General features: G+C 52.3%; 8 protein-coding genes across 8 annotated transcripts; 4 read left to right on the top strand and 4 right to left on the bottom strand.

The window, feature by feature from the left end:
- Positions 1-485: 485 nt before the first annotated feature.
- LTS14_007473 (uncharacterized protein) lies at positions 486-2,745 on the bottom strand (the record flags this gene model as incomplete). The annotated part of the gene is made up of 5 exons (XM_064840165.1): positions 486-609; positions 724-863; positions 947-1,793; positions 1,852-2,165; positions 2,230-2,745. The coding sequence occupies 5 exons, from the start codon at positions 2,743-2,745 to the stop codon at positions 486-488; spliced, it is 1,941 nt and encodes a 646-aa protein (XP_064692045.1).
- Positions 2,746-3,663: 918 nt separating this feature from the next.
- On the top strand, positions 3,664-4,364 carry LTS14_007472 (uncharacterized protein; the record flags this gene model as incomplete). Its single annotated transcript, XM_064840164.1, has 2 exons — positions 3,664-3,702; positions 3,750-4,364. 2 exons carry the CDS (start codon positions 3,664-3,666, stop codon positions 4,362-4,364), a joined length of 654 nt encoding a protein of 217 aa, XP_064692044.1.
- A 425-nt stretch (positions 4,365-4,789) lies between these two features.
- Positions 4,790-5,179, bottom strand: LTS14_007471 (uncharacterized protein; the record flags this gene model as incomplete). The annotated part of the gene is made up of 2 exons (XM_064840163.1): positions 4,790-5,108; positions 5,166-5,179. 2 exons carry the CDS (start codon positions 5,177-5,179, stop codon positions 4,790-4,792), a joined length of 333 nt encoding a protein of 110 aa, XP_064692043.1.
- A 1,220-nt stretch (positions 5,180-6,399) lies between these two features.
- Positions 6,400-6,849, top strand: LTS14_007470 (uncharacterized protein; the record flags this gene model as incomplete). Its single annotated transcript, XM_064840162.1, has 2 exons — positions 6,400-6,660; positions 6,715-6,849. The coding sequence occupies 2 exons, from the start codon at positions 6,400-6,402 to the stop codon at positions 6,847-6,849; spliced, it is 396 nt and encodes a 131-aa protein (XP_064692042.1).
- A 74-nt stretch (positions 6,850-6,923) lies between these two features.
- LTS14_007469 (uncharacterized protein) lies at positions 6,924-8,248 on the top strand (the record flags this gene model as incomplete). Its single annotated transcript, XM_064840161.1, has 2 exons — positions 6,924-7,934; positions 7,991-8,248. The coding sequence occupies 2 exons, from the start codon at positions 6,924-6,926 to the stop codon at positions 8,246-8,248; spliced, it is 1,269 nt and encodes a 422-aa protein (XP_064692041.1).
- Positions 8,249-8,513: 265 nt separating this feature from the next.
- LTS14_007468 (uncharacterized protein) lies at positions 8,514-9,408 on the top strand (the record flags this gene model as incomplete). Its single annotated transcript, XM_064840160.1, has 2 exons — positions 8,514-8,624; positions 8,686-9,408. The coding sequence occupies 2 exons, from the start codon at positions 8,514-8,516 to the stop codon at positions 9,406-9,408; spliced, it is 834 nt and encodes a 277-aa protein (XP_064692040.1).
- A 364-nt stretch (positions 9,409-9,772) lies between these two features.
- Positions 9,773-10,260, bottom strand: LTS14_007467 (uncharacterized protein; the record flags this gene model as incomplete). Its single annotated transcript, XM_064840159.1, has 2 exons — positions 9,773-9,985; positions 10,045-10,260. 2 exons carry the CDS (start codon positions 10,258-10,260, stop codon positions 9,773-9,775), a joined length of 429 nt encoding a protein of 142 aa, XP_064692039.1.
- Positions 10,261-10,539: 279 nt separating this feature from the next.
- ATR1 (multidrug-resistance type transporter aminotriazole resistance) lies at positions 10,540-12,293 on the bottom strand (the record flags this gene model as incomplete). Its single annotated transcript, XM_064840158.1, has 3 exons — positions 10,540-10,748; positions 10,811-10,925; positions 10,983-12,293. The coding sequence occupies 3 exons, from the start codon at positions 12,291-12,293 to the stop codon at positions 10,540-10,542; spliced, it is 1,635 nt and encodes a 544-aa protein (XP_064692038.1).
- Positions 12,294-12,911: the final 618 nt, after the last annotated feature.

Genomic DNA, 12,911 nt, shown 5'->3' with positions numbered 1-12,911 from the left:
TGTAATAGCTTCGCAGGGTGTGACTATATAGCCCGTCGTAAGATACTGTCGCACAACTCTACTTCTCCTGTACTTGTCTTGACTTTTCTGCCTATGTCGTTGCTGATGAAGGCAACACATCTGGACACGATGGTAGGCAGTATGAAAGATCTGCCATTGTAATGATTGCACGCACAATCTACTCTTCATAACCACCTGCTCTTGGCGCATCGACTTCTCTCCTCGTTGAAAGTGGCTGAGTCTCGCAGACCACGACTAAGGGCTCAATGCACCCCCAAGACATCACAAAGTTCCAGACTTGGCGCCCTTATTGACCCAACCGCAACGCAGACTGATGAAGAAGCAAGGACGACCCCTAATTTCGATGTCGTAGTGAATGGTCTGGGATTCTGGATCTGAATACTACCTTACCATCGAATCCGTCGCCTATATTCAATGAACAACACATCCGGGGAATTGCTGACAGTACCATGAAGAAAGTTACCTTAACTCGCCATCTTGGGTGCATTCGTCTCCCTGCCCTTGTAAGTCTTACTCGCTTCCATCTGCGTCCACGGCGCGAAAGCATTCTTGCTGTGTTTGAGCGTGTCGGTGAGTTCGGGGAAATGTCTATGCGACTATGCGTCAGTCCCCGGAAAATCGCACTCGCACCATGAGGGCCTCACGGGAATTTGGGGCTTGGAACGATGGTTAGGTTGGGTTCGGACCTTGACATTCACTTACCGAATCAAAACATCTTTCATCGTGGTGTATTGTACCCAATGTAGACCCTCGGGGGTGTAGGTTTCGACGTCCCATTGGCCAGCGATGAAGCGGTCGGATTTTAGACGGCGGGAGGCCATGAGGATGAAGACGCGGAAGGCCTGTTGGACGGTCAGTGAGATCTGAATTGAGAGCAATGATGATTCATGGAGTGCGAGTCATGAAAAGGAAGGGATTAACGCACCGTATCGCTGAACCCGAAGCCCTTTGGTAGCGGCTCACAGTGGCTTCCGATCAGTAAGTCTACTTTTTCGATATCCTCGTACACGCTTTCAAGCTTCTGCGCGAGTGCCGTCGCCGCATCGCCGGCTTTGCCCGTGCCGCCTGTGAGTTCGAGGAAGGACTTCGGCGCCGTCATATGCAGAAGTCTCCTCATCTCACAGTACCGTGGGATCCCTCTCTCGCGATCCCGAAGGATATCCACCGTAGCCATGTCCCTTGGTACACCATCCCCCGGATCCATTGGCCCGCGTAGGAAGGAGCTGTAATTGTTATGTGTGATAGCGCCCGGGTAGTTGATGCCGAAGGAATAGAATGCATCTGCGAAACTCACGCCCGTGTCGAGGGGATCGCGGGCTTTGCCGAAGACTACATCTTGGATTGGGGTGGTGCGTTCGTGGTCACCGGAAGTGGCGGAGAAGAAGGCGATGTTGTCTGGTATGAGTGTGTGCATGCGGTAAACACTCACAAACTCCTCGGTCAGGGAGTAAGGAACCCCATCTTGGTCGACACCTGATCCAGGGATCCCGCCTAGAACTTCGCCTCCTGGGATCTTACCGGCGAGTTTGTGCAGCGTTTCGCCTACGAGACCCCACCAGTTGGTATCCATTGCGATTTGTAGGGCGGGGTGGGCGAGGATAGCGGGCGTCCATTCTACGGTGTGGATTTTGGCCATGAGGGCGGAGATTACGAGACGGGCTTTGTCGAAGATTTGGTCGCCAGTCCAGGTTGGGTTTGCGGTGCGGAGGGTGGTGCAGACGGCGTTGTGTTCGAGCGCGAAGAGGGTGTGGAGGAGTTCTAGGCCGATCCACCTGGTTTTTGTCTCGTCAGCTCTGAGGAACAGGCACAGAGGGGTAGAGAGATAAGTACCAGTTGTTGTTGAACCCCGTCACAGGTAGTCCTGTCTTTTCGTCCCGCGGCAGAAAAGCCTCCTTGTTATCGTCCTCTAACATGAGCTTACCGTCGGGATGCTTCGTCCGTAGTGACTTCGTCTGGTCTTCTGAATTGCCATAGAGTTGCGAGGCGTCCCACCATGGCGTGTTGGCGTTTTTGTAGCCCGGGCATGCCTTGTCTGAAGGATCAAGAACGGCATCTGGGACTGATTTGGGCAATGCCATCGTTCCATCTTTGCTCGGCCAGTCGTCTTTGGGTGGGAGAGGGATGTGGTAATTATCTCCCGTTTGCTTCGGAACCACAAGTCAGCCACATAATACTTATACACGCCCACATCAGGACTTGTGGACATACCTGCTCATGGAAGAACCAATCATGGACTTGGAACTGAATCCAAGCCGCTGCCAACAAATTCAACGTCGTAGCCGGCTTGAAACCCTCCTCCGTCCTCTTCATGAACGTATCGCTAATCAACCTCGGATTGGGCGTCATCATCTCTTCCTCCGTAGGCTTCTTGGCACACTTCCGAGGCACATTCCGGCCAAACCTCATACCCGCACACCCCATCTTAGGCATCTCGAGGCTGTTGAACTCGCCATCTGAGTTCCGGGTTCCTAGGAAACGCTTGTCTAGCAAGGGGTCGGTTTCGAGGCTTGCTTGCGGCTCCTTGGTGGCGTAGCCATCGTAGAGGTTCTTGGCGCGGAGTTCGAAGCGGAAGGCGAGGAGGTTGAAGGTTGCCAGGAGGGTGGGGAGTTTGTGCCAGGGGATATATTTGTTCACGAGCTTGAAGAAGCTGACAACGAGGTTCTCGGCGAGGGAGAGTTCGAAGGACCAGGATTCGTTGCTTATGGGGTCGGCTTGGTCTACCATGTTGATGCTGATTGGGGTTGATAGACAGAAATGTGGTGGGAGTAAGAGAGATGGTAGATGTTGAGACCATATTTACCAGTTCCTAGTCGAGATAAAGCCCTTGCTTACAGCTCCTCAGCTGATCCCGATGTACTCATGCATGTCGCACACATCAGCCTTGTCTACTGATTCTCTGCCAGTGGCTGCCGCCTCTCAGGCATGGTGAGGCTGATATATAACATTGTTGCAGAGCTGACGGCGGCAGGCTTGCATATCGGTGTACATGGGCCCATGGTACGAGCACATGCTAGTCGTGGATGGTCTGACCAACAAAGCGATCGTTATTGCTGGTTGTACACATGCAGTCCACACGGATCTGATCGAGCGATGTATCCACTCTCCGTTTCTTCAATTGAATTGCCGATATCATGGCAAAGGCAGACACTGCTGTCAGAATCAAGGCCGAAAGAGGATGGTTTGAGAGAGGTCGGCCGTCCGGTGCCATATCGGACGCTCAGACCAGCCCCCGAATCTCACCTCGCTTGAGCAGCTGAAGACCGATCATCCTATCATCTACCTTGATTCAGCTAATCAAGCTGTAGTCAGCAGCCACTTGTCTGGCATGGTTACACATACAGCTTTCTAAGGCTGCTCAGGCGTTGAGTCGTCGTGTGGTACAAGAGTGGCATGCCTAGACCATTTGTGACACCAGTAGGCCAAGTATTCTCATTCCGTACTCGTTCCAGCTCCTCCTTCTTTGCCACAGCCTCTCTACTCAACTGTGACCAACAGCAAGCGTCTAGCTATGGGCGGATTCACCTTGTCCTCACTGTTCACCCCAATCCTCAGCATCTTTCGCCAGCCTCCCAACCCCGAAATACAGGCTGTACGAGAGGCTGACCACACATACATTCGTGGCGATGAATCGCAGCGTTCGCCATGTCCATTCTTAAACTCACTCGCCAACCACAACTATCTGTAAGACCTCAAACCTACCCCCAGCTCGCGCGGAGCACTAATGTCAGGACGCCAGCCCACGAGACGGCAACAATATCACTCGGGACAGACTCAAAGCAGCTCTCATTGTCTCGGGAAACTGCACTCATCTCTTTGCAGACGTCCTGACCAGCGTCGTCAAATCCGTCACCCGTGCAGACGGCACCTTCACATTGGTCGATCTTCGTCGCCACAATGCCGTGGAGCACGATGCCTCTTTCACCCGTCTAGATGCCCGCCAAGGCGATAACTACACCTTTCAACCAGCAATGTTCCGTGCCTTCCTCGCCGATGCTCAGGATGGACCGATAACAGCTCAAAGCATTGCGCGAACACGAGTCCGCCGGGACAAAGAGGAGAAGCTCGCTGGCCATGGAGCCGGCGTGACCTTTCTTGGCAGTCCGAAGCTGTGGGTGACGATGTGGAGTCAGACGTGTATTCTGCTTCAGACTTTTGGCCCGACTATTAGTGTTGAGGATATCACGATGTTGTATACCGAGGAGAAGTTGCCTGAGTGGTGGCTAAAGGGTACTAAGCAGATGACTTTCTTGGGGCAGTTGGGAGATATTGGGAATGTGTTCTGGAAGCATCTGTTTGTTAAGGTGGATGAGAAGGCTTTGAAGGATCCTTTGAAGGGGTGGTGAAGTACCCGACTAGCATGATTGACGAATAGAGGATAGGAAGTGGGTGTTTCAGAGATCTTCACCTTGCTAGAGTCCTCGAGAGCATCGCCGAGAGACGATTGAGCTCTCATGATATGGCATTGTATTTTTGCAATCGTATTCTTCTGCCTTGGTATCGCACGTTGGAGCCAGTGGAAGCATCAATGTCTTGAGTTGTGGTATCACAACGTAAGGCGACACCATGACAAACTCGTCTTGTCTGGTTTAAAATGACCTGTACATATGTACTAGTCCCGTTAACGGACACTGCCGTGACAAGGCCGTGGGGAGTCGCCACAGCTCTTACTGATGGAGCAGACGCAACGTTGCTATCCGCCACCGAGTATGTAACTCAATTGAACGTGACCGCATAGCGTACGTAGTATCTCTCCAGCTTCAAGCCAATCTCACAACGCACCAAGAGCGGCCAGACCAGCAGCACCTCCAGCAGCCCACCATCCGCCAGTATTCAAGGAGCCCCCAGCGGAGCTAGTCGAGCTCGCCCCGCTGCCAGTGCTCGCTGTCTGCATAGCAACAGAGAGCAAGTTGTCGCCTCCCGCCGTGATCGATACCGGGACATAAGTATTTGCCACCGTCGAGGTTGAAGTGACTACCCCTAGTCCCGATAGAGAGGTCTGGCCAGCACAGATCGCCGAAGCACTGCCCACACTGTCGCTGAGGGTGCAGTTGATTGTCGCTGGTCCTCGAGTCGCGGAGCCATCACTCCTAGTACTGATGTGAGTTGTGACATAATGTAGATCATGCGAAAAGTAGCCAGCTTACCCAGTGAACATCATAGTGTAGATTAGAGTACTCGACCCTTCCGTGATAGTAATCGATGGGCTAGCAGTGCAGACAGTTGTGCTCGCGTATAGGCATGCTAGGGCGTAAACAGTGCTACCTGGTGCAGCTGTCACGACTGAGGCGGCCGGGTTGCCGAGATTGCTTAGGGGCAGCCAAACTGTCCTCGTCGTGTAGCTTGAGGCTGAAGAGTTGGTTGCGGATGTAGTGGCGGTTGATGTGAGGCGCGGTGATGTAGAGGTGATGGATTGAGAAAGGACTGAGGTGCTCAGAAGGCTGACTACTGCCGCAACGAAGGTTCTCATCTTGTCAAAGACAATGTGAGAACTTGCCGATGAGATTTGGACGAAGAAAAGAGCAGGGTATGGTGTTAATGAGTGTGTGTGTGCAAGAACAGCATTGCCTACCATTGACCATCCATCGCCATCACGATTTTAGCAGAATAGCAAACAAGACGCGTGTTTGAGTGTAGCACTGCCACAGCACTCGGCGACGCGGCAACAAAATATTCCTTGTGAGCATCATCAAAGTCGCTTGGTGAACGTGAAAGAACGTTGCTCATAATTGGCAGCTCGGCGATGACGCGGCTGCAGACCGGGCCGCACCGTTAAGGACTATCTATTCGTGTCAGAGAGACCTTGATTATCGACACTCCTTGCATCAAGAGCCACTTGATGGTCCAATTCCATCGAAAACGACGGGCAAGCAGCGTATGATCTAGATTGCGAAGCCATTCTTTGCCCGCGCTGGACGCTTGAATAGTCTGCCACATCATGGAGCCAGAGATCCCGATTCACAAGGTGAGAGTGTAGTATTCGGCGGACATGATCTTGCTGAGCTGGTACAAGGAGTCAGGCTCAAGCAAACTCCAAGCATATCATGGAGCTACCGGTATGGCCACATAGCAAATCTACACGTCAAGGATACATTGTCTCCACCATATCTGCAAATCGTATCTGTATGGCGGGCGCAATTTCCTCTTTGGGCTTTCCGCTCGCCCACGACTTCTCACCTACATTTCTCAACAATTCTCTCGGCGGATCATGAGTTATAGGAGTCGTCGCCGTCAATCTCCTTTGCTGTTCGCACGATAAGACGGATGACCGCTTTGATGCAAAATCGAGGTGGAATTGGCCCTTATGAGCGCCACCAAGGCTTTGCTTGACGCACTTCTCTCGTACCGACTTTCGCGCAGGAAAGATTTCACTTATTAGCGATGGCGACAATGAGCACATCCACGTCGTCTGAGGACAGTCAGAATCCACAGCCAGCCCTGCTATACGAGAACGTACCGATTGCTCGAACCACAACGACCATTCCACTCGGATTGTCCATTGCTCCCGTCAACAACGGCAATAACCTCAGTCCCATCAGTCCCGGCCATCGACGTGTCTTCGATGTCGCACCTTCCAACATTACGAACCGCAAGCGCCGCATCGCAGTCACAACCCTCATCATCGTGGCAAATCTGATGCAGGTACGCTCTCCTGGGCAGTTTTCTCACTCCTGTTTCATTGACTTACCTCTGTAGATGGTGTCTAACGGTGTTGGTCTCTTTGGCGGGCTCGCTATAGCCAAAAAGCTCGGTGTCACCGGTGTCCACGCCAACTGGATAGCGGCTTCTTACCCGTACCTAAGCACGACACGTCATGTCGATATCAGCTAATCTTTGTCAGATTAGCACAAGGCACGTTCGTACTTATGAGTGGTAGACTTGGCGCCGTCTACGGACACAAAACCATGCTACTACTCGGCGGAGCCTGGTTCATCGCTTGCACGATAGTCAACGGTTTCGTACCGGGCTTTATCGCTTTCAACATCCTCCGAGCTCTCTCAGGTATCGGTGGAGCATTCATACTACCAAATGGCGTTGCAATGATTGGGATCACGAATCCACCAGGCAGCGGACGCAATGTCAGCTATGGATTCTTTGGCGCCTCGGCACCAATAGGTGGCTATCTTGGAGGCGTCCTTGTGGGCGTCTTTATCGAGTACTACAAGATGGAGTGGTGCTTTCTGCTGCTCGCTCTGTTCACGGCAGCAGTACTACTGCCATTGTGGTGGCTCTTGCCTCCCGAGAGCCCTGTCGATAAAGGAGGAGCCGTGGACTGGCTGGGAGCTGTACTTGGCACCAGCGCTCTGATACTTTTCAACTTCGTCTGGAACCAGGCACCCGCAGTGGGGTGGCAGTACCCCTACGAGATAGGCGGTCTGGTTCTGTCACTGGCTCTCCTGGCGGCCTTCGTGTTATGGGAACGCTTCGTGGATTCTCCAATTATGCCACCACATATCTTCAACAAACAACTAGGCGTCCTGCTGTTTGTCGTTCTACTGAACTACATGTGCATTGGTACGACCATCTGGTATGGCCTCTCGTGGTTGCAGATTGTACGAGGACAGTCAGTCTTGACGAGCGCACTGGGATTCAGTCCATTTGTGGTATGTGGGACGTTCGCTGCAGTCTTCGCTGGCTGGCTCGTTCCACGGCTTGCTGCCCAGTGGGTCCTAGCCATTGGAGCCGCGAGCGCCGCCTCCGCAGCACTCTTGATTGCAACAATGCCGGTGCAAGAGACCTACTGGGCACAGGTCTTTCCTGCATGGATCCTCATGGCGTTTTCGCCGGACCTGGTCTACACTGCTGCTCAGATCATTGCAAGCAATTCGGTCGGACGTAGTGAGCAAGGTGTCGCTGGATCGTTGATCGGAACGCTCAATCTATTCGGGTGCTCACTTGGCCTTGGGTTTGCAAGTGTGAGTACAATCCCCCTTATTCGAGAGCAAGTCTGCAGTGCTGACATCTAATTCAGACCATCGAGACGCAAGTGAATCGATCAAGAACCAATCGCGTTCTCGGATACCGGTCAGCACTTTGGTTCGGCTTCGCCATTGCTATAAACGCGCTTCTGCTTGATGTCTTATTCGTCAGGCGAGCAAAGGACGATCGCGAAGGTTGGGACGATGACCTTGACACCGACCTTGTACACCACGCAAACGATGTCGATGGAGCCAACGCCACAGGCGTAGAAGTCATCAGCCTGGACGCTCGTTCTGAGCAGGAGGTGTGATTTGGATGGGGGCCCACCTACAGTAGTAGCCTGTGCAGCAATCAGCTTGCCCAGCGTGTTGATCGAGGTCCTGTCTCACGAAGATATGATAGTATCACGGAAGATATAATGGTATCATGAGTGGGGAGAGAGGCAACACTGTCATTGGGATCAGCCAAGTAGACAGACCACATATTTAGCTTCGCAATGAGGTCATGGTCTTCATACAACAAGCAATATCTATTGGGTCCTCATCTTCCGTGTCTGTAGAAGAAAGTGCAACAAGATGCCGGAGACTCTGATCTCCTGGGTTGACCCCAAAGTGGAGCCAGAGGTCGCCAACGAGCCGGACTTGATACAGAAAGTGTGTGAGATTATCAACAGGGTTCAGCAACGAGTGAGTTCATCATTCCATGACCTGCCAACCCGGTCGAAGCCTGAGCTGAAGCCGCATCCAGAACTCTTCCCATCATCGGCATGGCTTTCGTGACACTCATGTCAAGACGCAGGCCATTGTGAAAGGATCGATGGTCGTTGAGAAGGATTTGCCACCCCACCTTAGCCAAGGACTCTTCAGCAGAACGGGTCAGACCTATCCACTTGCCATCCGATATGCCAATGAACCAAGCTTCCTGCAGGATGATCGCGCACCAGGTCCGAGAGGATGTGGTATGAAAGTGTTTGACGTCGACGGAGGTTCGTTCCTCGACTCTGCTTGCAGGCGAACCAAGACACAAGATTTCACTTTCAAAAACGCCCCATTGCTAGAGCTTCCAGATTTGCCTACTACGCTCGAGATCTTTACGATCAGGGAGCGAAACTTTGACGATCCGGATAACCTCAAAGCAGAGTTGAGTAAGCGGAAGGACAAGGATTTGCAATTTGCGCCTGCAGGCCTGCACAATCACCATTTTATGGCATATACCATGTACAGCCAATCTGCTTACCGCTACGGAGACTACGTGGCAAAGTATGCCATGTTCCCTACCAGCCGACTGCAGCAGGAGCTCGCCGCACAGGCAAAGATCACAGATGACAGCGATCCTGACCAGCATTCGCTGTGGCCACGAGAGTACTTCCACCAGCACGATGCAACCTTCGACTTCGGGATACAGCTATGTCGTGGTCTCGATGAGCAAAGTGTCGAAGACTGCTCCAAGACGTGGGATGAAGGAAAGTAGCCCTTCGAGACTGTAGCAAAGTTCACATTGCCCAAAGGTCAAGATGTCTTCCATCCGGACAGACGAGCTTACCGGGACGACCATCTGAAACTCAACGTCTGGTATGGGATGCAAGGTCACCAACCACTTGGCAGTGCGAATCGTCTACGCAAGCAGCTATATCAAGCCAGCGTCGCGTAACGATCCGAGATCAATGCCATAGATATCGAGCTGGTCAGCAGTATTAACCAGATACCATGAGACCGTTTGCATTGCAAGATCGAAATATACATTTATACAAGGAGCTGAAAAATACGAGTCATCTCACATCGATACTTGTACGCTGAAGGTCGAAGCCACATCATCCAGTACTGCCGTCATGTAGTCATTCCATGACACCTCTCTTCGATTCTTGGTTCACCTCCTTGATCGGAGCGGGCGGCGCAACATTCTTCGCGTATCCACGGAAAGTAGAATTGTACCAACCACTGAACACACCCGCAGATGCGTGTTCGCTATGGCTCTGCCGGCGTTCGCCATAGTCCTCGCTACCTCGCTTGTGGCTTTCCAGGTTGGCGAATAAGGCTGTGTTCGATGACTGTGAAAACTGTCAGCCGAACATGCCACTCATGATATGAATAACGCAAGACGTCTCACCCTTCGCCGGCCACTGGTCGGCGAGGCTGGTGCTCCGCTCGTGTTACTGATCGTCTTGTCTAGCCCATCGGAGCTGCTCGTGGAAGCTCGTCTGACTGCGTCGATGATACCAGCGCCAGACTGTTTACGTGGAGCAGGCCATTCTCTCGCTTCTCCACGTACATGGACCTCCTTGCCTCTTTGAGAGAGTCCTCGGCGATCACTCCACTCAGACATGGTTTGTGTTGAGGTCGAAAAAGTCGTGATACGATGTAAGAAGATGGAATGCAATCGATCTCGTGATGGCTTGCCAGATGGAACGAGACTATAGAACACTTTCTGGGTTGGACGGCTGATGCATGATCTAATAAGCATTCTGACGTCGGCCCTATTTATCATCACATGCAAATCGTGGGGTGTTGCGGGGTAGCTCGATTTGAGGTGAAAGCTTCGATCAGCAAGGATAAGATCCTGCCACCATCTTCACTTTGCCCTTACATTCGATGTATCAGGCGATCAAGTGGTCTCCTCGCTTGGTGATGACTTCGCCTCCGGATCGATTGGCCGTTGCTTACGATCCTCCCAGTATGTTTTCGCAAGAAAGACGATGCTGATTGCCAGGCCCATACCAGAAAGACCGGTTCCCATGTATAGTGCGCCTCTGTAGCCATCGAGTTTGTCTCTGTCCGTCTGGCCTCCATGATTGACATGTGCCTCGACGGTGCCTGATTGGGACTATCAGCCTTTGCTAAGCGATATGTGCTACTAACGATCGATGTGTACTTACCAGCAAAGCCCAGGGCGATACTGATCGAATAGTTCACGATCGTGTTGACAAGGCTGGCAGCGACACCCTGCTTCGACTTCTCGATCGTGTTCGACAGGTATATGGTTGCAGCGGGCTTTGTACACGTATCATCAGCAAACGACCATAAGATCCCCGTGTATAGGCAACTCACGAAGCTCATATCCATACCCCAGCAGGCGATTATACTCGTGACGAAAAATTGAGCCCAATATATCTGATGTGGTGGTACAGTCGCGATAAGCAGATTGCCCGTCAAGAAAGCTGACATTGCAATCACCATGAGATAAGCCGGCCTGAGATGCGAAAGCAAGAAACCGGTCGCGACAGCAGCTATTGCGCCAGAAAGTACCAGCGGTGATAGATATGCGGACGCCAGAAGCGGACTGGAGCCACGCAACACAAACAAGATCGTCCAAAGTTCGTACACCCAGATACCGAAGCTGCCCCATCCGCATGCCATACACGACAGCACAAACGCGTTGGTACTGGTGAAGGCACTAAACGGTATGAGTGGATTAGGAGACACCTTCAGCTCCAACCAGAAGAACAATGGCACAAGTAGTATGCCAAGTACGAGACATACGCAGACGTAAGGCGACTGCCATCCAACGATAGGTGCTTGGTTCCAGGCAAAATTGATCAAGATGAGTCCGACAACGCCGACCGTCCCAGCTGCCAAATCGAGCTCGTCGATCCAGCCTTTGACCGTTCGTGGCCTCTCGCCATACACCTGCGGATCTGGGACTAGCCAGGCAGCAGCGAGCGCAATGACCGCCAGTGTGATGGCAAACGACCAGAAAGTCCAAGGCCACCATACCAAAGCGAATAGCCCACCAAACACTGCTCCAACGATAGATCCAGCAGGCGCACAAGCTCCAAACATTGCAAAAGCCATGTTCTTACGAGGTCCAGGCTCGTACAGTGCACCGAGAAGTGCGAGGCCGTTCGGTAAGCATATCGAAGGTCCGATGCCCTGAAGTACTCTCGCGAAGACAAACAGGACATAGTTCGAGTATATAGCTAGACCAGCAACCATCGACCATAAAGCAAACCACGAGTAGCCGATCACGAGCATGTGCTTATATCCGAAGACGTCGCCCATGCGGCCGAAGAGGAGAATGAAAGTTCCGACGCTCAATGAGTAGCCCGCGATCAGCCAGCTCTGAAGTCCAGGATCGTCGATGCCGAAGCTATCAGCGATGATTCGTAGTATGCTGAGGGTCTGACCTAGACCAACTTGGGTACAGAATTGTGATAAGCAGACGATGGCGATCACAAGTACCTCGCGGGCTAAGGGAACCTGCTTTTCGAGCGACATGGTATGCCGTAGGCCAGATTCCTGTGTCTGCGTTCTCTGAGCTTTATAGCCCTCGTTGTCATCATCATCATTATTCAGACGTGGTGGTGGTAATTTCTCCTCCGGCTCCAGTGGCCGGTGATCTCGTGGTACTCCGCCTTCCATTGTATGCGAGTTTGAGCTACCGGACCGGATGGTGTTTACAGCGCGCCTTCACTTATACCCTTGGCCTCCCAGCTTGGCACAAGCGAGAATATATTCGAGTCTGATCAAAAGTATTTAAGGAAGAGCCATCGCCACCTACTGCAGCTACTGGCTCATCTTTTGCTCTGTGCACGATAGCAGCGTTCCGCGAGAACGTGCCATGATTTGAAAGCGGCAGCGATGTGGCAGACCCACCATCAAACATTGGAGATTTTGATTGCGCAACTTCGTAACGGTGAGGCGTGGATTCGGACTTGTTGCGGCTGCCGACGAGGCACCGTGAGGAATGTTTGCCAATCGCGCGGAACTTTGCCGTTCTGCTCTGCTAAATCGAGTGGATTTGGTGTGCATAACAGATCTATACGCATCATTTTTCTTCGCCATATATACGAGAATCGCATTAATTGTCTAGATACTAGACGTGTACAATCTGCTCTTCCCTCCGAGATTTGAGCTCAGGAGCAGCACAACAGGTCTATAGACCAACAGAAGTCGCATCAAGGGTCGCATTGACAGTCGCATTGAGTTCCATAGAACGAACGACCATGCCACCAGCACTCCTCGTGTCGGGCAATGGCT

The sequence above is a fragment of the Recurvomyces mirabilis genome, assembly GCF_035927965.1.
Source record: "Recurvomyces mirabilis strain CCFEE 5264 chromosome Unknown scaffold_21, whole genome shotgun sequence".
In the NCBI taxonomy this organism is placed as follows: domain Eukaryota; kingdom Fungi; phylum Ascomycota; class Dothideomycetes; order Mycosphaerellales; family Teratosphaeriaceae; genus Recurvomyces; species Recurvomyces mirabilis.
This window is presented reverse-complemented; position numbering and strand designations above follow the sequence as displayed.